Source organism: Podarcis raffonei, chromosome 1, assembly GCF_027172205.1.
Source record: "Podarcis raffonei isolate rPodRaf1 chromosome 1, rPodRaf1.pri, whole genome shotgun sequence".
NCBI lineage: Eukaryota > Metazoa > Chordata > Lepidosauria > Squamata > Lacertidae > Podarcis > Podarcis raffonei.
Genome location: NC_070602.1, coordinates 134,447,631 through 134,470,417, shown reverse-complemented (window position 1 = coordinate 134,470,417; position 22,787 = coordinate 134,447,631). Strand labels below are relative to the sequence as shown.

Here is a 22,787-nt window from a genome sequence, read left to right as displayed (position 1 = left end):
ACGGCGGCTCTTGTGGGCGCCCAGCCTCCGGCCCGCCCGCCGGCTGCTGTGAGGCGCTTGGCCTCAAGCGAGAGGCGGGCGCTGGAACTCCGCCACCGCCGCCCCGCGGGAGCCCCAGAAGCGCCCCAGCCGGCGCAGCCCCGACCCTCGAGCGGAGAAAAGAAACACCTCCGGGCCGCCGCCGCCGCCACCGGCCTCTCGCTCCATTTCCACGGCCGGCCGCGTCTCCCCTCAGGACGCTGCGTCTCAGGCCCGCTTCAACGGCCGCGCAACCGTCGGAGCTGGAAAAAAACTTTCAGCCAATGGGCTGCCTCGCCCCAAACTCCGCTGTCCAATGGCGAGGCGAGCCCTGAGAGGCGGCTAACCCGCTGTCGCCGCCCACCGGGCGCCCGTGCTGACGGCAGATTAGCAGCGCCAGTAGCCAATGGGGCCTCGGATACGCGGCCGTGTAGTTTTTTTCCTCCGATTCAACTTTGTGTCCCGCCCTTTCCTCCGGAAGCGGTGCCCAGGCCGCCCATGTGACCGCGCGGGGGGCGGGGCGGCGAGCCGTGAGGCGGCAGGCGGGTTGGGCCTCCCGGGTCGCCGGGGGAAGCAGCGGCTGCTTCTCCCCTTCCACTGCACAGTTCCCTCCCATCCGGAGGATGGAAAGAGCCTTTTCCGAGCTCTGGGGCCGGGCCGGGAAGCGGCGCTGAGGGGCGGGCGGGTGGGCGCCTTCGTCTCTTTCGGCCCGGAATGGCCGGAGCCCCCCCCTCCCCCCGGGGGGGGGGTCATAGAGACTTATATTTTCCCCTGACAGAGACTCAAGGCAGCTAACAGATTAAATATAAAAGCATCTTTTTTATTTTAAGAAAAACTGCAGGGCAATTTTTGAAAACTTCTTTTTGATTATTATTCTTTTTACACTAAATGAGGTTGAGAAGAGCGGGAATTTCCACCTGCCTTTTGTTTCTGTTTGAACCTGCTTATGATATTGTCACGATAACACGTGGTGGTGGTTATCACGTGGAGGCACCAACACAGCCTTGTTGCCCTCGCTGCATCACAATCACCACTTTGGCAGTGCAGTGGGGGTACAGTTGGGGAGACGGGGCTGGCAAAAATGCAGGCAAGACCAGCAGGGCGGGCTGGGGGTTGGACGTGGAGCAGTAAGATGTCTTGGGCTGGCCCTCCTGCTTGGCTCTCTCTTCCCGCCCTCAGGCGATGTTGCGATGCACAGGAAATTTGAAATATGCACTCATCTTAGCTAAGGGCCCTTTCACATTTCCTCTTGTCCTGCCACTTTCCCCAAGGGAAACCTGCTGTTTACTGCTGAATTGTAACAAACTTCAAAGAATTGACATTTGTTCCGATTCAGTGGTAAAAAACGGTATCCCCGGGAGAAGCGGTAGGACAAATGAAAAACTGTTTAGACCCATGCCTAGAACATTCTTGGTATAAGAAGTATATAACCTCATTTTCCGTACTCTTTTTGTTTACCTGGGCACTGAAATAAATGCTAAAACTCAGTCCCACTGAGTTCTGAATCCATTTGTAGGTGTTTTCACATGTCATGCTCAAAATCTACATTGGTTAATTTGCTTTCTAAAACATAAATAAGATGCAGTGTGTCTTCTGAATTCTACAGTTATAAAGGCAAATTTAAGCCTCATGTCACGTGCAAAAACACTACAAAGGTACCTTGGTTCTCAAACTTAATCCGTTCCAGAAGTCTGTTCCAAAACCAAGGCGCGCTTTCCTATAGAAAGTAATGCAAAATGGATTAATCCGTTCCAGACTTTTAAAAACAACCCTAAAACAGCAATTTAACATGAATTTTACTATCTAACGAGACCATTGATCTATAAAATGAAAGCAATAAACAATGTACTGCAGTTAATCAGTAGCTGAACTGGGTTCCATACAGTCACAAAAACCAAAAATGAGCAGCAAAAACAAAACGCAAAATAAATAGCAAAAACAGACAGACCTCAGTGTAACTCTCAAAATGGAAGTATGGCACTCAAATCGTCAGTATAACACTCTAAACGGAGCATGTTCGCTTCTGGAAAAAGTTCGCAAACCAAGGCATTTGAGAACCAAGGTACCACTGTACTCTATGCACAGCGTGAAGTTCTATACTTGCTCCTGTATTGCCAGATGGAACCAGCTAGCTCGAGACAATCTGCTGTCCGGGACCTCTTACTGTTTGATTTTATTCAGTTTGTAACAATTTATTAATGAATCAAAAGGTATGCATTCTTTTCTCTGTACAGGCAAGGACCAATTTAGGTGCGTCCGAATGATACACAATCATGCACATGCGCATAGCACTGAACTTGGAAATAGCCCCAAAATGTTGTAAAGATGACATGAAAATGGGCAGAACAGACTTAGGCTCTGCTGACGCATGTGAGGGTCTGGAACAGAAACCCCACACAAAACAAGTATTGCCTGTATTGTACAGTGACTTCATGTGAAAGGAAATTTGAAGAAAGAGGGAGATCTGGCAAAGTGAAAAATCTGATGGGTCTAATGCACAGAATCATAGAATTGTGGAGTTGGAAGATATCCTTAAGGGTCATCTAGTCCAACCCCTTGCAGTGCAGGAATCTTATGTCTAATACTGGGTTTGAACCCATGACCCTTGAGATTAAGAGTCTCATGCTCTTCCGACTGAGCTATCTCAATATCCAATTTCTGTTTGGGCTTTCCTTGAGGCTTGCCTAGATTAAGGTACTTTTAAGTGATGGTTGGGAAATGCTTGGTTTGACACCCTCATTTGATTTGATAGTATCAAGAACAGCCTCGCCCAACTGGATTTTTTCTTTCAGTTGACCAAACCTCATATGAACCAGGTTCGTGCCTGAGTTTGTTTAGGTCACAGACAATGCAAACAGCTACAGAGTAACCTGAGCTTAACAGAGTTATTCATAGGAGCATGTTAGCAACGCACAGGGCTGGGCTTAGTGACTTTGTATGGGGAAAGCCAGCAACCACTGAGAAAATGCTGCTGTTGTTCAAGCAGAGCAATATCTTAGTAACCATACTGTGCACACTGCAAGAGACACTGTGTATTTGAAAGGATTCTCTTTTCCTTTGTAATTTGGGACTGAAATTATCACAGAAACTTTATGGAAAATTTCGACAAAGAGCCTGGAGGAAGAAAGAAGCAACACGCATTAAAAAAGCAAACTACTGTCCTTTGTGATTTGAAGAGCCTGTTGCCCTGAAATTTTGTCAGGATGACAGACTCGGAGGTGGCTGATCACATGACTCGACTCAAACTCAAACTCCTTGAGAAGGTAAGGTAATTTTTCTAAGGTCATATCTAGGTTATAACTTCCAACACTATTGTTTTTGCAAACTAGCACTAAATTGGCAAAGCAAAAATATCCAAAGCGGGATTTTTAACTAGTTAACTCTTCTGCCCTGTATCCATCCATGCTGATCAGCAAAGGAGTTTACAAACTCAGCACCGTGACAGCTAATATGTGATGTCCAGGCTACCCTTGTGTGTGTATCTGAAGAAGTGTGCAGGTCTCTAAGGTGCTACTGGACAATTTTTTAATATATTTCGACAGTCTACCCTTATTCATGAGGCATCAACTTCCCAACTTTCTAATATAAAAGTTAATATCTGCCTAGTTGAACATACTAACCTTCCTTGGTTATATTTAGACTTGCTTATGTTTTGAAATATGTTTTGCTTATGTTTTGCGGGAGGTAGTGGAGGACAGAGGTGCCTGGCGTGCTCTGGTCCATGGGGTCACGAAGAGTCGGACACGACTAAACAACAACAACAACATGTTTTGAAATAGGCCTTGTCTTAGCTATTTCCCCTCCCAAATTTCCTTCATTCTCTTTTTTTTTATAATAATTTTTTATTACAGATTTTTATAACAACACAAACATATAACAAATACATAAACAAACAAAAAACACAATCAAAACAAAAAACATGTACCATTTCATATCTTAGTTTCTTACACCTTTCTTCCCCGACTTCCTCATGCCTCCCTTCTCTGTATTCCAAGTTCTTATCAATTACTCAGCAAATCTTCCCTTATTTTAATGAAAATTCAAGCTAATCTTCCTTATTCTCCTTGTCTTAACCATTACTAATAGTAACCATTTACTTTCCAATCCAACATCATTCTAACTCTCATTAATTTTGTAGTATTTCTTTAAATAGTCCTTAAACTTTTTCCAATCTTCTTGCGCTGCTTCTCTTCCCTGGTTTCGGATTCTGCTCGTCATTTCTGCCAAGCCCATGTAGTCTATCACCTTCATCTGCCATTCTTCCAGTGTGGGTAGATCTTGCGTCTTCCAGTACTTCGCAATGAGTATTCTAGCTGCTGTTGTAGCATACATGAAAAAAGTTGTATCTGTCTTTAACACCCCTTGGCCGACAATACCCAAGAGAAAGGCCTCTGGTTTCTTGGTGAAAGTATATTTAAATACCTTTTTGAGTTCATTATAGATCATTTCCCAGAATGCCTTAATCTTCGGGCACGTCCACCAAAGGTGAAAGAATGTACCTTCCTTTTCTTTACATTTCCAACATTTATTGTCAGGCAAATGGTATATCTTTGCAAGCTTGACTGGGGTTATGTACCACCTATAGATCATTTTCATAATATTTTCTCTTAAGGCATTACATGCCGTAAATTTCGTCCCGGTGGTCCACAACTTTTCCCAATCAGCAAACAAAATATTATGACCAATGTCCTGAGCCCATTTAATCATAGCTGATTTAACCGTTTCATCTTGTGTATTCCATTTCAGCAGCAGATTATACATTTTTGACAAATTCTTGGTACTTGGTTCTAACAATTCTGTCTCCAATTTTGATTTTTCCACCTGGAAGCCAATTTTACTGTCCATTTTAAACACTTCATTTATTTGATGATAATGCAACCAATCTCTCACCTTCCCTTTTACCAAATTTCCTTCATTCTCAAAGCCTTTTCTATGTTAAACTTACTAAAAGCATGTTCACCCACTCATCCTCCCAGAACTACCTAATTTCTGGCCTAACACAATCCCATAAGTTATTCAAGAATTCCCCTATATATGCCACAGAAAAGAGCCAGGGTAGCCTACTGCTGAGCTTTCCAAACTGTGTGTCGCGACCTGCTAGTGTGTAAGGGGTTGGTTTAACTTCTGGTTTGCTAGTGAAACTGAATTACTATGTTGTGAAATGATGCATGTCAAAATCCACCATGAAAAGTTGGGAGAGCTCTGGTCTAGTGGATGAAGTGCTGGAATAGGATAGGACCACAGAGATCAGGCTTCAAATCCCTGCGCAGCCATAAAGCTCAGTGGATAACCAAGTTGGGCCAGTCATTTTCACCCACCTGAGAGGGTTGTGAGGATCAAGCAGGCAGGAGGAGAACTAGGTATGCCACCTGGAGCTCCTTGGAGGAAAAGTGAGATCTAAATGTATTTTTACAAACAAGGGTTGTTGTTATTTTACAATCCAGCAGTATAAAAATTGTGTGAAATAATAGAAAATAAATTATCAATACATTTATATCCCACCTTTTCGCTACAGAGCTCCCCCTCTCCATTTTATTATCACAACAACCCTGTGAAGTAGGTTAGGCAGTGACTGGCCCAAAGTTCCCCATTGGGGATTTGAACCTGGTCTCCGGGGTCGTACGCCAGCACTCTAACCACTCAAATCAAATCCTAAGAAGGAATGCATGCACGCTGCAAAGAACTGTCTTAGGACAAGAAGGAGCTACAGGAGAGGGGTTCTGGTTCTGGTGAAAACATTCTTTAAGTACTAAGTATGACTCAACAGGGGACGCGGGTGAGGCTGTGGTGTAAACCACTGAGCCTTGGCTTGCTGATCGGAAGGTTGGCGGTTCGAATCCCCATGACGGGTTGAGCTCCCGTTGCTGGGTCCCTGCTCCTGCCAACCTAGCAGTTTGAAAGCACGTCAAAGTGCAAGTAGATAAATAGGTACCGCTCTGGCTGGAAGGTAAATGGTATTTCTGCGTGCTGCTCTGGTTTTGCCAGAGGCGGCTTAGTCATGCTGGCCACATGACCCGGAAAAACTGCAGACAAACGTCGGCTCCCTCGGCCAGTAAAGCGAGATGAGCACCGCACCCCCAGAGTCATTCGCAACTGGACTTAACTGTCAGGGGTCCTTTACCGTTTTAGGACTCAACATAAACTAGTGCTAACAACCCCCACTTTCACAGCGCACAGATTGCACAAATCTTTGTAGGTTTTGTGATGTTCAATTACTTGTTGACAGTCAAAGCTGAGGTTCTGAATTTTTTGTTAATCCTCATTCTGCTTTGATCCACAGAAACTAGAAAATGAACGTGAAAACATTGATGATTTGGAATCTTCCTTTTCTGCAGCAAGTAAGAAGTTAAAGCTCACTCATATCTCCATATGAATCAATTTGTAATGTTGGTTTGAGGGAAAATGCATTAAACAGGATTTCTCGACATTTACTATGGGATAGATGTGGATTGTGACATACTTTCTCTGCATTCCACCCACTACAGATCTATGGACCAATAGGACTTCTGATGGTGAGGAAGACAATGAAAATCCACCCTATATTATCATTATTTATTAGATTATTTACCTTCACATGTGGTCCCAGGACATGTTAGAACAACTTTACAATACAATACTAGAAAGAGTTAAAACATAAGAGAATAGAGTGGGTTCCAAAGCACACATCCTGGGTGTCAAAACTAGGGTTAAGAGGCATATGACAAAAAAACGACACAATGAAGGTGCCAGACACCCCCTTGTGGGTAGAGAATTCCAGAACAGAGGTCCTTTCCCAGGCTGGTACTACCCAAATTTCTGAGGGTGATGGAAATCCCGGAAGGGTCTGTAGTGAAGGATATTTGTGGCCTGAATCATTTAGAGCTTTAAATACTAGCTGAGTGCCTTGAATTGGATCCATAACTGAACCACCAACTAAATGCCTTCTTCCCCCTCCTTTATCTACCCCCCTTTCCTTTGTTTTGTAAATTACTGAAAAATTGTAAAACTAAAGGAGATGGCAGACTCTTTCCAACTGTTTTTGCAGGGAATTATGGCAGCCATGGCAATGCAGTGCAAAGTGCATTGAGACGAAGAAAGGATCTTCTGCAGCAGCTCAGGGTATGTCTCAGGCAGGGGGTTGGACTAGATGACCCTCAGGGTCCCTTCCATCTGTACAATTCTACATTTCCGTGATTCAGTACTATGAAGTTTCTTCCAACACATGAAGGCTGCAGTCATGCAGTCCTAAATGAGAGTACCTGAGAGTAAGTGCTATTGAACTCAATAAGACTTACTTCTGAGGAGACACACATATATATAAGGTCAGATTGTTAAACTCTTGGAAGTCTTTAAAGATGCTGTTAAGAGTTTTCTTTGGAGGGAAAAATTCTTGGCTCCAGCATGGAATAGCCAGACCAGCCTGGTAACAGCTGGCTAAAGATGGGTCCTTAAGGAAACAGAGGAGTAGCTCTGTGCCGGGGAGGGGAGAAGGGGGGGCCTTCCAAACTGTCTGTTAGTTAGAAAGACAAAAGGCCAGAGTTGGGAGTCTGCTGTTGAGTGAGCGAGGAGCTGGATGCAAAAAAGTTGCTGGCTGGAAAAGGCAGAGAGAGAAAGCCGTAGCTGAATTCTGCTTGAATCCAAGGCTGTGGCTATGGGAGAAACAAGACCTTCTTGGGTTGTCAATGTTGTGAACCCATCCACCATAGGCTCAGGTTGTATATATGTGTAAATAAAACATATAAAGACACCGCAATCTCCACTGTGTCTCATTCCCAAAAGGAAACATGAACCCTGTGTGAGTGCCTGGAACCCCTGGAAGCTCACACCACTTGGAGGCTGGGGTGGCAGTCAACATGTTACCCTGCAGTCTGGGCAAAGCACATAGCTGTACAGCAGTTCAACTTAACTAAAACTTATGTGGTTCAAGTTAGCTTCGTCTCCTTCTGCTGCTGCCTGCCATGGATTGGCTAGATGTAGAGGAGTGGTGGGAGGAGTGGATGGGACCCCCAAGGGAAGAAGGCTCAGAGCCAGGGGACTGGTGGTGGGATGAGGGAGAAGACTGGGAGGAGGAGGTGTAAGCTGAAGAGGCAACAGGGTTTAGTGAGCAGGAAGAGGCTGTGGCAGAGAGCAGTCCAGAATCAGAGGCAGAGGAGAAGGCTGGGGGGCAAGAGGCAGAGACCAGGCAGGCTGCTAAAGAAGCCAGAGGTCTCCCTCTCCTGCAGTGACTAGTTTCCCTCCTCCCTGGTTTCCCATAACCCACAAAGGTATGAAGAGGACAGAGCAAAGACAGACAAGACCGAGAGGTTGCTTGGGAAGGATGCAGGGGAGGAGGAATCTTAGGGAGCTGTGGAAAGACGGGGATGTTCAGGCCTCACAACTGCCTCATTGGGGCAAGATCTACTGGTGAGAGTTACTAGGCTTACTGGACCTGAGCTATGTTGTTTCTTTGAATAAGTTAGTTTTGCTTTTCACATTTGGCTTATGTTAAACCCATTGGGCTTCTCATTCTTGATGGCATTCCATGCATTGGGTAAAATCTCATAGGTTTGTGTCTCCCAATAGATACAAATGTTGTTGGCCCACCATGCTGTCATTGCTCCTTTCAAATCCAGAATCTCCCAAACAAGATTTAATGTTTAATGGAATTGGGAAGTGCAGTCACTGGTCTCCTATGTCATGAAAAATTATAAATATTTTTAGTAAATAGTTAAATCTTTCATTTCTCACCGATACACTTGGCATAACAAGGTTTGTGAATTAGAAAAAAATGCAACATAACTCATTTTTCCTCTTAAGGAAAGCTTATATATTTGGTATTGTAGGAGCAAAATGTTCTGGAAGAATTGTCATTACCACGTGGCTTGCCAAGACTCCAGAGGAAGCACTTCAGACCAGAACCAGAACATTTCTACCAAATTCCTCCTCCTCTTCCTCCTCCTCCTCCACCTGAACAGCCAAGGATTATCCAGCAGACAGTGAGTGCCTAATTATAAAAAAGAACTATACAGTTTGGAACTGCAAATGATGGATGCATAGATGAATGATGCAATTTTTCATTAACAGAAACCTGGCAGTGGATAATCCTGTCTAAATTCCTGGCCCGAATTTCCTGGTGTTGATCATTCCTATTAACAGATGAAAGCTCCAGCACTGTGCGTGTGAAAGCATACTTCCACAGGTGTAATAATGGAGTTTTTCACATGAAAGATTTAGATCAACTTTGTTTGAGTCAAAACTTCTAACTAAATGTAAAATGTAAATGTAAAACTTAGAATTGGCTTGGGAAATCTATAGCAGAATATTTAAAAAAAACTTTTTGCTTTCAGATAATCTAACATAGTGTCAGGGACTATGCTGAGGAGGAATGGCGGGAGCCTCCCCCTCCCCCTCCCCCTGCTCCAGATCAGGATACTGAATCTTCCCAGGAGCAGGAGGACAGTACAGTGTACCTCGGGTTACAAACTTAATTCGTTCCAGAGGTTCGTTCTTAACCCAAAAACGTTCTTAACCTGAGGCACGCTTTCGCTAATGGGGCCTCCTGCTGCAGTGATTTCCGTTCTCATCCTGGGGCAAAGTTCTCAACTCAATGTACTACTTCCGAGTTAGCAGAGTTTGTAACCCGAAGTGTTTGTAACCCGAAGTACCACAGTATAGATTTGGAAAAGTGGTTTGCAAAGGGACATAGTTCAGAAGGCAGAAGCTGGGAAATTGAGCCAGTCCGGGGGGTCCGGCACGCTTCCTCTGCGCGGCTCTGATTCTTCCCCAGGGACCTCCGACTCCAGCAGCACGTAAACACAGCGGAACAGAGGCAGGAACGTCGTTCGTGTGTGGTGAGGGCAATAACTCAGGCTGGACGCAGGCTGTCTCCTTATCTTAGATTTAAGTCTTTATTCCTTAGCATAACACAACAGCTATAAATCTCCCGGCGACAGAGCACACATCTTGCTCCTTTCTTGCAACGGAGCAAAAACACACACTGAGAGAAACACAGTAAACCACTCCCCTCAGTATTCTAAAACCACGCCTCAAAATGTGAGACGTCACTCAGAACTTCTTAACCCTGTGAGTTCTGAGCCTCTCTCCACAGAAATACTGGATGGGGAACAGCTAGGAGAAGAAAGACTGGAAAAGAGAGAGGTAATAGATTCACTGTCTCTGGAAATCATTCATCCACTCTCCCCAAGGTCAAGAATAGCTGATAAAGTGGCAGAACAGAAAGCACAGAGGGTAGGAGCTCAGGTTACAAGATGCAGTAATGACATGGGTGACTAGGGAGGAAGGGGTGGGACTCTTAATTGGGAGCACCGCCATTCCTAGGAAATGGAGTCTTTATTCTCTCATTGTGATCATTAAAGGTTGTAGCTGGTAAGAAGACTCCTTTCTCTTTGTTCTGCTTATCTACTGCCAAGGGGGAGCGGGGGAGGAAGCCGATTACCTGAAGCTGACACATAGTAATAGCTTTCACACATAACATAAAAAGTATGAGAGAAAGTACTTTCTGATAGTGTATCTATAGCTAACCCTACTGGGTCCCTGCAGGATCCCATATCTAGGAGGCAACAAATAGGATTCTGACATTCACATAGGACCTACAAAATGTTTTATTCCCTTTTGGTAGCTGCATAATCCTCCTGTTCTTTGGGCCAACCCCTTAATATCAGATAATTGTGGCTTTACACAAAAATGGATCCTGTTGTTCTGCAATTGTTAGCTGTAAATGACTCTTGCCAGGTGTTGAAGTAAGAGGACAAGTCCCACTCTTAAACAAAAGCAGAGTCAGGCAAGCTAAACAGTGAAGGTCAGTGGCGTAGCATGGGTTGTCAGCACCCGGGGCAAGGCAAGTAATTTGCGCCCCCTAACCCGTGGATTTGCGCCCCCTAACCCATGGATTTGCGCCCCTAACCCGTGGATTTGCCCTAACCCCAGATGTTGCGCCCGGTGCGGCCGGCCCCCGCTGCACCCCCCACGCTACGCCACTGGTGAAGGTGCCAGATACATCTCTTTGGAGAGAGAGTTCTACAATCAAGGACTTTCCACAGAGAAGGCCCTCTTCCACCATCACACACCTGAACTTCTAAGGGTAGGGAAACCACCCAAAGTCAGTTAACACCTGAGAGAGACTATAGGACATGAGGCAGTCTTTAAGATACTTGGGGGCTTAGTTGTTTATGGCTTTAAACGCTAGCGCGCGTACCTTGAATTAAGCCTGGAAACAGATTGGCAACCCATGTACGCCGTTGCTGAACTCCAACTCCCACCCCCAGCATGGCCATGGGTCAAGGTGAGGCCAACAATGTCCACTCTAGGAGATACTGATGCCTGCAGAAATAATATAGAATATGAATACAGCAAGCCTGCAATTTACATGGCAGTTACATTCTGGGAATCATGCCCAAAGCTAGTCAAAACACATTAGGTTCAAGGGTGGGTGGGATTGCCAAGTCATTTCTCTATAAATCCACCCCCTTTCCACTGCTTTTTGCTTTTTTAATTTTTCTACTACATGTGTAAAGCTGAATGCACACAAGTTAAATGTGTGTAAGTTGAGGGAGGCTCAGTTTTGTTGTAACTTAGACGCACCAATTTTGTTCTGTCTACACACCAAAAAAGGAATCCTTGGAAAAAGACATACTTCTCTAGCAGTTGTTGATGATGCCTCTAAGTTTAATGGTGATTTAATGTGCCGTGCAAACCAGACATAGAAGAAACTAAAAAATAATAATTATTGATTAGTCCAATAATGAACTGAACACAAAATATGTATCAGTTTACAGTATTTGCTGCTTAGTGTATTGAGTACTGACAGGATTTAATCAAAGTCTAGAATTTTGGCTACACTTTGATCAGTTATTATTGTGTTTTTGCTTCCTTTCTTTTCCAAGTTGCCTCAGCAGCCAGCAACCATTATTCAGCAAATTCCTCAGCATCCACCGCTCATTACACAGATTCCATCTCCGCAGCCTTGCCCAGGCCCTCGCTCTGGCAGTATTAAGGAAGGTGGGCAATCCCATATGCATTGAAAATGGGGGAACTTTTTCTGGGTGCATTGAAAACGGGGGGAGATGTAGGTTAAATGTGCAGAGAATTACAGCACATCTTACAACCCTGTGCATACTTAGGATTAAGATCCACTGAATTAAGTGAGATTTACTTTTGAGTAAAGAGGCATGGAAACAGGCTGTGAGGCCCTTTTCAGATTTGCCTAGCATTTTTTCCACCTCACATCATCCCTCCTGCATGTACAGCATAGCATGGAGAGATGCCTGCGTGAACTAAGGTGTGCCTTGCTACAAACTGCAGCAAGCTGGCATCCCACATAGAACCAAACTTATTTCTGAGTTTATTTAATTGCACCACATTTTCAGAGCGTTATAGTACAATGGAGATTATAAACTTTGCTGAATGCTTCCATGCAAGGAAAGCAGAGTGAACCCTTGAAGTATGTAGGAAAGTCAAATCATAGTAAGGGGAGAGCCAGGATCTCTTCCTGTCTTTCTTTGGGTACCCCTATGACGCAGGATGCGGGTGATGCTGTGGTCTAAACCACTGAGCCTCTTGGGCTTGCCAGTTGGGAGGTTGGTGGTTCGAATCCATGTGATGGTGTGAGCTCCTGTTGCTGTGTCCCAGTTTCTGCCAACGTAGCAGTTCAAAAGCATACCAGTGCAAGTAGATAAATAGGTACTGCTGCAGCGGGTAGGTAAACAGCATTGCCATGCACTCTTAACTTCTATCACAGGGTCCCATTGTGCCAGAAGCAGTTTAGTCATGCTGGCCACATGACCTGGAAAGCTGTCTGTGCACAAATGCCAGCTCCCTTGGCCTGAAGCAAGACTAGCTCCGTACCCCATAGTCATCTTTGACTGGACTTAACCATCCAGGGGTCCTTTACCTTCTACCATTTACCCCTAATGAGCAGAAAGACACTGATGGCTAGTCCCTTTCCTCCTCTGCCAATTACTCCATCTCCATTTTAGGAATGTACTTCTAGGGCCAAACCAGGTGTGACATAGCAGATACTTGAAGGAACTCCCAACTTTGAAAAAACCTTTATGCAGCTGGTGGGGCAGTCTAAATTTTAATGGACTAGAAGGGATGGGCTGACTTCAGAATTATCCATCCTAGCTTCTTTCCTATGTATGGGAGTTGGGAAAATTGGATATTTGGGGTGTTTCCCACGAGGACAGAAAAGATCAGGAGATGCTTCATCGATTTTCAGCATCACATATAGATTGACACTTCAGTTACAAGAGAATACAGTTAAAGCTCTTCGCATCTGTTTTCTTGCAGAGTGAAGGACTGGTCTTGCCATCAGTGCTTTTTTCCTGGGGATACACAAAGGTATACAGTACTGGCACCTTTTTTCTTAAAAAAGAAAAAGAAAAAGCACTGGTTGCCACACATTTGCATGTACAGTGGGTGCATTATCCCAACCTCTGGCAGACCTGTTGTCTACAACTACACAGTATGTGCCATTCCACAGATAAAAGGAATTCTAGAGGCATCTTTATTTCTTCCTTCCTGTTTACTAGTTTGCAAATAATCATTCCAAGTTACTTATATTGCTGATCTTTCATAGTTTAGAATACAAAGGAAACAGACAGAGCCGCTGCTGGGCTGGTTTTATTCAAAGGCTTCTGAGCTGAAAAGATGAAGGCTGCTTCTCCCTAGCATTCTGTTGTGATCTATGTAGTAAGCAGAGTGTTGTCTCTTGATCCTGATCTTCATGTTTTCCTAGATATGGTGGAAATGATGCTAATGCAAAATGCACAGATGCATCAGATTATTATGCAGAACATGATGTTGAAATCTCTGCCACCACCTGCTTATTCAGCAGCTGGTGGGCATGGAGTTCCTGTGCTTCACCCGGGACAACAGGTAAACTTGTTTTTAAAGGACACTAAACGTTAACTGATTGCCAAGGCGGGAGTCAGGAGAAGATCAGCAATAACTCACATGGTCTCCTTGAAGTTAAATTCAGAGAAACAAAACAGCTCAGGGCCAATGAGCACAGCAACTAGTGGTGGCGAGGATAACAAATAAGAAAGTGTACATTTGAAAAGTGAGCTTATGAGCTCCACAGAAGCTCTTCCTCCCCTCCATGCCATGCAGCATGTAACTGTTACTTAAATAATGTTAACAATCTGGAAAGTGTGCAGAGGAGGGTGACCAAGAGGACAAGGGTGTGGGAAATAAGCCTTATGAGGAACAGTTGAGGGAGTTGAGTTTGTTCAGCCTGGAAAAGAGGAGACTGAGTCAAATTATTTGAAGCCAAGCCGATAGCACAACTTCTCTATGGTGCCCAGTTGGGTCCCTTTTCCAATTTTGCACCACTAGAACTTGTACAATCCAAATTTCTAAGGTCAGTCCTTCATGTTCCAAAATGTGTCTCTAATGCTACTCTAAGACTAGAGACAGGCTTCACAGAAGTGGAGGCTAGAGTGTGGGTGACCATATTCAATTACTGGCTTACACTATATTTCCCCGTGGCCTTGCCCCACTAACTGTGAACGATGACTTTCAATCCACGTGGAAACATGCAGTGGCAACTAAAGTCTCATCCCTGGGCTTCTCTCCAGGTCTTCCACTTAACAGGGGATATGATCAGGCTAAAGCACTCATTAAACAACACGTAGTAGACACAGAGCACCACTTGGATCTAGCCAGGACTCCAACTTTTATTGCCAAGTGTCAGGGAATTGCCATCGGAGCTTAGGGTAGAGGTAAGGCTCCCTGACGATGCAGGAGAAGGAACCAGCAGGGAGAGAGAGCAAGCTTCCTTGGAGGAAGGGAATAGGAGGGACACCAGGAAGCAAGAGGAGACTGCGGAGGGAGGGCTCTGAGACTCTTCCACAGAGAGCAGCAGGGAGAGCCCAGGACCTCCGTTGGGCACGCCCACTCTGCGCAGGAGACTTCCGCGCAGAGAGGCTAGGCGGAGACTTGGAGTGAAGGAATTTTTATGTTGGAAGAAGTTCAGAAAACGCCCACTGACGGATTCTGCCAGTGACTGAGACAGTCATGGAGAAAGGGCTGTCCAGCCAGGGAAAGGTTTATCCAGGCAACTCTGTCTAGAGCTGCAGCACCCTTCACGCACAAGCAACCCCAATTCCCTTTACACCAAGGAATCCACCAGGTACTTTGCCCCCCCCCCTATAGCATATCTAACTAAACTCAAAGTTCCTAAACACCGAAGGGCTTTTAGCCTGTCTCTGTGTCATGCCCTCCCCTCTGCCGTTATTGAAGGTCAATACAGGAAGATTGACTACCCGGAGAGACAGTGCCCCTGTGACTCGGGACAAATAGAAATGGTAGAGCACGTCCTTCTCCGGTGCCTGTACTACAGAGACACTCGTATTAGCCTGATTTCCCCACTACTTCATAAGCACCCGGGGCAATTCTATACCTCCCTGCTGCTCTCAGATATCAATCCTGCTACAAGACACACTGTTGCTAGATTCTGCACAGCAGTGCTCAAAATTCGCCGGAGGAGGACCTGTGCCACAAACCAGATTTAATGAACATATCAGAGTGCTTTGTAAATTAATAGTTAAAGTCTTTTTATATCTCAACCTTTTGTGCTCTTCCACACCCGTCCAATGCCTTCTTCTAGCTTCTTTTAAATTCTTATAGACTTTTATATTCACCTTCTGTTTTAATACCTTTTAGCTTTCCAAAACGCTTTTCAGATTTTAAATGACTGTGGGTGGCGCTGTGGGTAAAACCTCAGCGCCTAGGACTTGCTGATCGCATGGTCGGCGGTTCGAATCCCCACGGCGGGGTGCGCTCCCGTCGTTCGGTCCCAGCGCCTGCCAACCTAGCAGTTCGAAAGCACCCTCGGGTGCAAGTAGATAAATAGGGACCGCTTACCAGCGGGAAGGTAAACGGCGTTTCCGTGTGCTGCGCTGGCTCGCCAGATGCAGCTTCGTCACGCTGGCCACGTGACCCAGAAGTGTCTGCGGACAGCGCTGGCTCCCGGCCTATAGAGTGAGATGAGCACACAACCCTAGAGTCTGTCAAGACTGGCCCGTACGGGCAGGGGTACCTTTACCTTATCCTACCCTTTTATGCTGGTTTATGACCGTAATAAAGATTTGTACTGAGGAGACTTAGAGATGATAGGATAACCATCTTCAAATATTTAAAGGGCTGTCACATGGAAGATGGAGCAAATTTGTTTTCTTTTGCTCTGGAGGCTAGGACTCAAAGTTCCAAGAAATGAGATTCTGACTAAATATCAGAAATAACTTTCTGATAGCAAGAGCTGTTTGACAGTGGAACAGTCTCTCTTGGAAGGTAGTGGATTTTCCTTCCTTGGAGGTTTTGAAGCAGAAGTTGAATGGCCATCTGTCATGTATGATCTAGCTGAGATTCCTTCATTTCAGGGGGTTGGACTAGATGGTCCTTGGGTTTCCTTCCAACTCTATGATTGTATGAAATTTGGAAGACATCATGATTTTATTACCATATCCAGACTAAACCCAGATTGAAATGGATCTAGATAATCCATCTCATTCAGAAACTCCTGGAGCTGAGGTGCTAACGTTTAGCAGGGAGGGGACCACTGGCTGTGCCAAGAAGGTGCTTTGTGCCTCTTTGAGAGAGGCATGGACATATAGCACAAGCTCTGACCTGGCAGCACTGGCTGTCAATTGTTTATATCAGGAGTTGGCAACCTGGTCCCTCCCGCCCACTGGTGGGCGTTTCTGGATTCTAGGTGGGCAGTAGGGGATTCTACGGCACAAGCTGAATCCTCCTTCCATCAAGCGCTGGTGGGCAGTAAAGAAATTTTACCATCAAGAAAGATGCATTGGTGGGCAGTAGGTATAAAAAGGTTGAGTACCCCTGGTTTATATACTGAATTCAAAGGGATGGTTTTGACCTTTAAAGCCTTATGCAGCTCATGACTTGACACATAAAGGACCACCTTTACCCATATGAACCTGCCCAGATCCTGAGATCATTCTCTGAGACCCTTCTCTGCATGCCACCTCCAAGAAGAGATCCAGAAGTTTGTGATGAAAGGAGAGGCCTTTTATGTAGTAGCCTCCCCATCTATGGAATGCTATTCCCAAGGAGACCCACCTGGCATCAACAGTGTCATCATTTTGGTACTAGGCAAAGACTTTTGTTTTCCTGGGCATTTGGCCAGAGATTAGTAGAGCAGCCACGCTAATCTCTAAAGCAGGAGGGGAAAACATTTTTGGCTCTGCAGGCCAAATTCTCCTCAGATCCCAGCATTGCAGGCCAAGTAACACCCTTGCACAGTGCTTTAAATCACCTGGGCTTCAGGCTGCTCATCTGTTTGGTAGCACTGAGTTTGCTTTCCGTAGGCACTTGCTGTGTGAGTGAATTCTCCATGGGGAAACTCCAGGAGACTTTGGCTTTACTACCCATCAGCTGATAGGCAATAGAGCCGAATCCTGCTTTCCCTTCCAATGCGGAGTTGGGAGTGCACTTTAAGTCTCCCAGTTGTGCGCTGGCAGCTTCATCCCTCCTTCCCCCACATCTAAGGTGTGGGGCAGGTGGGCGTGGTTTGGGGGAAACTGCCTCACAGGTCAAAGTTGAACCCCTGGCAGGCTAGGTTTGGCACACATGCTGGAGGTTCCCCATCCCTCCTCTAAGGTGTTCGACTTGCTCTGCTCCCTTGCCAATCCGAGCATGGAAGAAAAGACAAGCAAGATGTGTTTTATTGAAACAGGTAGAAATTAGCTACCAACCGTTTGGAAAACATTTCTTACTATGCAGAAGTATTGATTTTACTAAGATCTTTGATCCAAAAAAATAAAACAAATGAAAGACATGCATACCTTGCAACAAGAAAGATTATAATTTTACCTGACATTTCTTGCAGAGGAAACAGGCCAGTGGTTTATTGAAATTGTTTGTGGGGCTAAAACATAGAGGGATCTTAAGTCAAAAAGCTACAAAATGGATCAGCTTCAGAATCTGAACCTTATTCTTGCCTGTCCCAACAGCTGGGTGAATGTAACACACCTTCCTCTTCTTAACTACCTGCAGCTGACTGCTCCGCTTCTAGTAAGAACAGAGAAGTCACGACCCCCAACAGTGCATCATCACCACTACACACCTCCAGGGATGCCAGCCATCCCATCTCAGCTTGGCTTTTCCATGGGCCCTTCTGTGATACAACCTGGCCTTGGCACACCACTGGGAGGATTCCCATCTGATTTACGTCACCTGCCCATCCCAACATCTGCAGCGTATGTGTAAGTCAATATATGTAAGTCAACAGGCTGCTACTCTAGGAACATGGTTTCATCAGAAAGGCACTGGTTTCTTACAGTATTCCCAATTCAGTTTTATTTCAATATTGTTACTGGCTGTAAAAAAGGCACAAAGATAGAGCGGTACCTCAGTTTTCGAATGTAATCCATTCCCAGAAGACTGTTCAAGATCTGAAACATTTGAAAACTGAAAACTCAATAGCTGACAGCTAGCTCTCAGGATCTTGCACTCAGCGGAAGCTGTGTGGTATGTTCGACTTCCGAGGTGTGTTCGAAAACCGAAGCACTTACTTCCGGGTTTACAGAGTTCAAAAACCGAAATGTTTATCAACAGAGACTTTCGAACACTGAAGTACCACTGTACAATACCTAACATTATTTTGAGAACTAAGAAAGTAATCAATTCAGGCTACTTTGGCTCAATTGTCAAGGCAGGCACCAGGTCTCATATGAGCTCCCAGCCCTCTGCAAACTCATATATAGGATGCTGCAGTTTTTAAGTGTCATATAAATGCCTTCTAAATGATAAAGCAAGGATGCATGTATAAATTAATTCCTTGCAATGAATGCATATTTCTAATGGCTTGTTCTGTCTTCCAAGTGTACCTACCAATGGACTGCTTGGATTACCCCCGGGTTTGTAGACTTCTACAGTGCCTGACTAGCAAAGGTAACCAGAACACAGTCTTCCTGTGTTCATATTTGGTTCTTCTCTCCATGTGAAATTGGCCTCTTAGTCCAGGAGCCCACGTAATAATAAGTGTTAAGATGATGATCAAAGTTTCTGAAGCAGCCAGCCTTATGAGCAATGACTGGGGCATCTAGTGGGTGGCAAGCAGCCCATCCCTTTCTTGGGAAGATAATTAAATCAGAAGGTAAATGGGTGAAAGAAGCTGTATGTGTTCAGGGATAGTGTACATAATTCAGAACTGTCCAATCTGACTGACATTGTTTGGGATCATCTTTCTGTCCCCACCAGAAGGGGGTACTTGGCTGTTTCACTGACAGTAAATGGCTGAAACTGGCAGTTCTGGATAGAGGTCTCCTTCCTGCATCTTAAACTATCTACTCCAGAGATGCTTTAGCTGCCCACATCCTCACCTTAATCCCCACCAGCAATGGGGTCCAGTTCTGGATACCACTTCAGATGACAATTCAACTGACACATCACTCAATATGCTTTCACTTCACTTCTCACTTCACTATTAACTATTCCTGGTCCAGTCTTTTAGCTTTTCAGAAATAAGGCCATTGTTTACATTTTTAATAAAGATTTCAGAGCTGGCTGAAAACTCAACCGGCCTGTAATTTCCCACAGAGGTAAGCATCTTGCCTCAGGATTATTTATGGGTGAATAACAGTGAATCAATGAAAGAGAAGTTAAAAATAATAAAACATTTCAGTAGCACTGTTGTAAAAATACGAAGGGTGGTTTGAGACCCCTTGTGGGTCTATTGCGGTTGGAAAGAGTGGGTTGATCGTAACCAAGCAAAGTGAAGCAAGGCAGCTTTAAGCTCTGATCTTCTATTCTTAGTTGCAACTGGATCCTTACAGATGAGCAGCAAAGAACTCTGTCGAAAGATGAGCAGGGAGCCTTCTAGCTTAGGTTTTTGGGCAGTATAAGGTGTCATAGATTCGTCATATTACACGTGTAATGAGGTGCTGCAAAAGGCACACAGGTGCAAGGTAAAGATGCAGCGTGCAAATACATTTACATTTGACAGGCATGACAATCAGGAAGAGGGTTTTCGCAGGAGTTGATAGCAGGATACTAGAAATAACAATAGAATTGAAGACTGGTGTGAGAGACAGACAGCAGAGCCAGACCAGTCCGGTGGTGCTTTTCCTCAGAAACTCCACCAGAAGGCGGGAGCCTCTCTCCCATTGGATACCTAGACAGCAAGCCAGAGGGGAGGGGGTGGAACCAGCACTTTTGGAGAGAAAATAATAGGAGCTGTTTCTGAGGGAGATAAGTCTGTTAGGGCTGGATTTGGGGTGGGAGAAAGGGATTAGGAGAGGATTTGTCCGAGGGAGGACTGTTTCAGATCTGACTGGAACATCTGCTCTGTGGAGACTGTCCATAGCCAAAGGAAGGAGCCTTGCCGCTTAGATAGGGAGACTGAGTTGAGGGTCTGGGGAAGATAGACAGGAGTTACCTGGAAGGCTGAGTCTGAGGCAGGAGAGGGAGAAGATGTGGTAATATGGACTCCCTGGGTCTCATTCCAGTCAGGAGGGGAGGGTTCTTCTAGAAAGAGAAGACTCCCAAGCCAGTCTCAAGGGGTGAGGGGATCCCCTGGGTCTGTTATACTGATTCAAATACCTCAGGAGTGGGATTGTTAAGAAAGAGGGGAACTGAGGAAAAGTGCCCCTCACTTGTGAACCAAAGAATTAATCTGTGAAGGAAGTTGTGCTGTGCAAAAAGTATTTAACTATAACACTAGTCACAACTAATTAGAAGAAACTTAGTTAAGCCTTTCACCACCTATTCTAGAAGCCAGTGACATCTTTATATTTAGTTTAAGTATTAAGTTAACTTCTACTTGAAAGAATGCATTTCCTGAACCAACTTTATTTCACAAACTCCTTTTTAATAAAACTTTTCTTGTTTGTTTAACCGACTCCTGCATAAGACTCTAATCCCTATGTTTTCCCTCCCAAAAGACACCAACACAAGATGAAATGTGGTAAAAGGTAGAAATTCCTTTAAGGGGCTTACCATGAGGTGTGCATGCAATATTTAATTGGGGCAGTAAGCAGGGTGAGTCTGCTGCTTTATTAATTGGTGGTACGGTAAGTGGTGGATCTGCTACAACTGGCATTCAGATGTGTGATGAGAACTATTTAGCAAGGAGTCTTTTCTTTACAGCATGAAATGAGATTAAGAGTGCGGTGAACCCCTTCTTGGAAGGCAAGCGGACAACAATCTTGTGACCTGAAATAAGGAAGGAATGCAGTAAATGAAGATTACATTGGGCAATGTCTGCTTAAGGGAAGAGTTGTATCCATTTATAGTTTGCTTCAATAAAGTTTTAGCATCTTTGATACATAGCTATTTGTTTCATTCTCATAGTATGTTGTATTTATGGTTACACAATTGGTTACATACATCCAAAGAAAACAATCATTATACAAAGGTTTCATTATACATAGGTTTTAAACTAGTCTATATCTCCTTCATGGATCACTGCCTTATCATGGCGAAGGGGCCTGAATAACTCAGAGAAGCCATGGTTTTCCCAGTAGTGATGTATGGAAGTGAGAGCTGGACCATAAAGAAGGCCGATCGCCGAAGAATTGATGCTTTTGAATTGTGTTGCTGGAGGAGACTCTTGAGAGTCCCATGGACTGCAAGAAGATCAAACGCATCCATTCTTAATGAAATCAGCCCTGAGTGCTCCCTGGAAGGACAGATCCTGAAGCTGAGGCTCCAATACTTTGGCCACCTCATGAGAAGAGAAGACTCCCTGCTAACACGAGTTTGACCAAACTGCGGGAGGCAGTGAAAGACAGGAGTGCCTGGCGTGCTCTGGTCCAAGGCGTCACAAAGAGTCAGACACAACTAAACAACTAGACAACAACAACAGTCTATATAGAAACGTTCAGGTTTGCGATCTTCTTTATTAGATTCAGGGTGGGTGAATCATGTTCAAATCACATTGTTTTATTGGAAATACTTCAAGTAGGAAGAATATATAAGAAGAAAAGGCAAATGCAGTTTCCTTATTGAGTTTTTCTAAAGATCCCCCATAGTGGAGATGAGAAACCCCATTCAGTTTGCTAGTACTGTCAATAGGTTAACAAGGGAATTGCACTAATGAGGGAAACCTGTGGAGTCTATGCTGTGAAGGAAAAGGGGGGTGTCTTTCCATGGACCTGCAAACTTTGCTCTGTGAACCCCAGGGTACATTTATCTATGTGTGCCCCCTACGTGTGTCTTTTGAGGGGCATTTTCCCTTGTTGTCTGGGCAGGTCTGCATCAGCACACAGCAAGTAGTTAAGATCAAATGTTAATGGTGACAGTAGATATATCATATCATAACAAATGTCAGCATATTCAAGATCAAATGTTAATGGTGACAGTAGATATATCATATCATAACAAATGTCAGCATATTCAAATATTCTATAAAACAACAACAGTATATCAGGGAAATCAGCCGAATGCCCAGGCAAGTGAGATCACTTGGCAAAGAGAGCAGACCAGTGGACTAGGGCCAGGTGGATGCTTGGCCTGCATGTAGTGAACCCTGCCAGGATCTCTCCACCCACTGTCTGTAAAAGAGGACACAAATTTGCAGGACACAAAGTATATGCAAATTTTATGCAAACTTGTGCCCTCTCAAATATTTTATGGGGAGGTCCCTGAAGGGACCTCGGCCCCGAGGAGTTGGCTCCTATGGGGGGAGGTGGAGTGCAAGCTCCATACAGGAGAATCATACACCCACCAGCTCTTAGAAGCACTTTTTGCCCTTATTTTTGAATTTGTGGAGCACAGGCAAAATCCAGTTCAGGGAAGGGAGAGAGTGAGAGAGCAGTGACTCAAGGGAA

General features: G+C 44.8%; 2 protein-coding genes across 7 annotated transcripts in view; one reads left to right on the top strand and one right to left on the bottom strand.

Moving 5' to 3' along the window:
• Positions 1-359, bottom strand: part of PCNT (pericentrin) — a 90,717-nt gene extending 90,358 nt beyond the window's left edge. Inside the window, exon 1 of one of the 2 annotated variants that reach the window (XM_053363529.1) lies at positions 169-359. In XM_053363529.1, coding sequence (XP_053219504.1) covers positions 169-207 — 39 coding nt within the window. In that variant the 5' untranslated portion in view covers positions 208-359. The remainder of the gene's footprint in view (positions 1-168) is intronic. The other variant, XM_053363520.1, reaches the window with a different exon arrangement.
• Positions 360-1,015: 656 nt separating this feature from the next.
• Positions 1,016-21,279, top strand: C1H21orf58 (chromosome 1 C21orf58 homolog). 5 transcript variants are annotated; one of them, XM_053363475.1, is made up of 9 exons: positions 1,016-3,281; positions 6,299-6,356; positions 7,043-7,116; positions 8,820-8,972; positions 11,880-11,994; positions 13,733-13,872; positions 18,013-18,221; positions 18,841-18,909; positions 21,106-21,279. In XM_053363475.1, the coding sequence occupies exons 1-8, from the start codon at positions 3,222-3,224 to the stop codon at positions 18,881-18,883; spliced, it is 852 nt and encodes a 283-aa protein (XP_053219450.1). In that variant the 5' UTR covers positions 1,016-3,221; the 3' UTR covers positions 18,884-18,909; positions 21,106-21,279. The 5 variants fall into 5 exon arrangements, with proteins under 5 accessions (XP_053219450.1, XP_053219440.1, XP_053219460.1 ...); XM_053363465.1 differs by having other exon boundaries at positions 7,010-7,116; XM_053363485.1 differs by lacking the exon at positions 18,841-18,909 and having other exon boundaries at positions 7,010-7,116.
• The last annotated feature ends 1,508 nt before the right edge of the window (positions 21,280-22,787 follow it).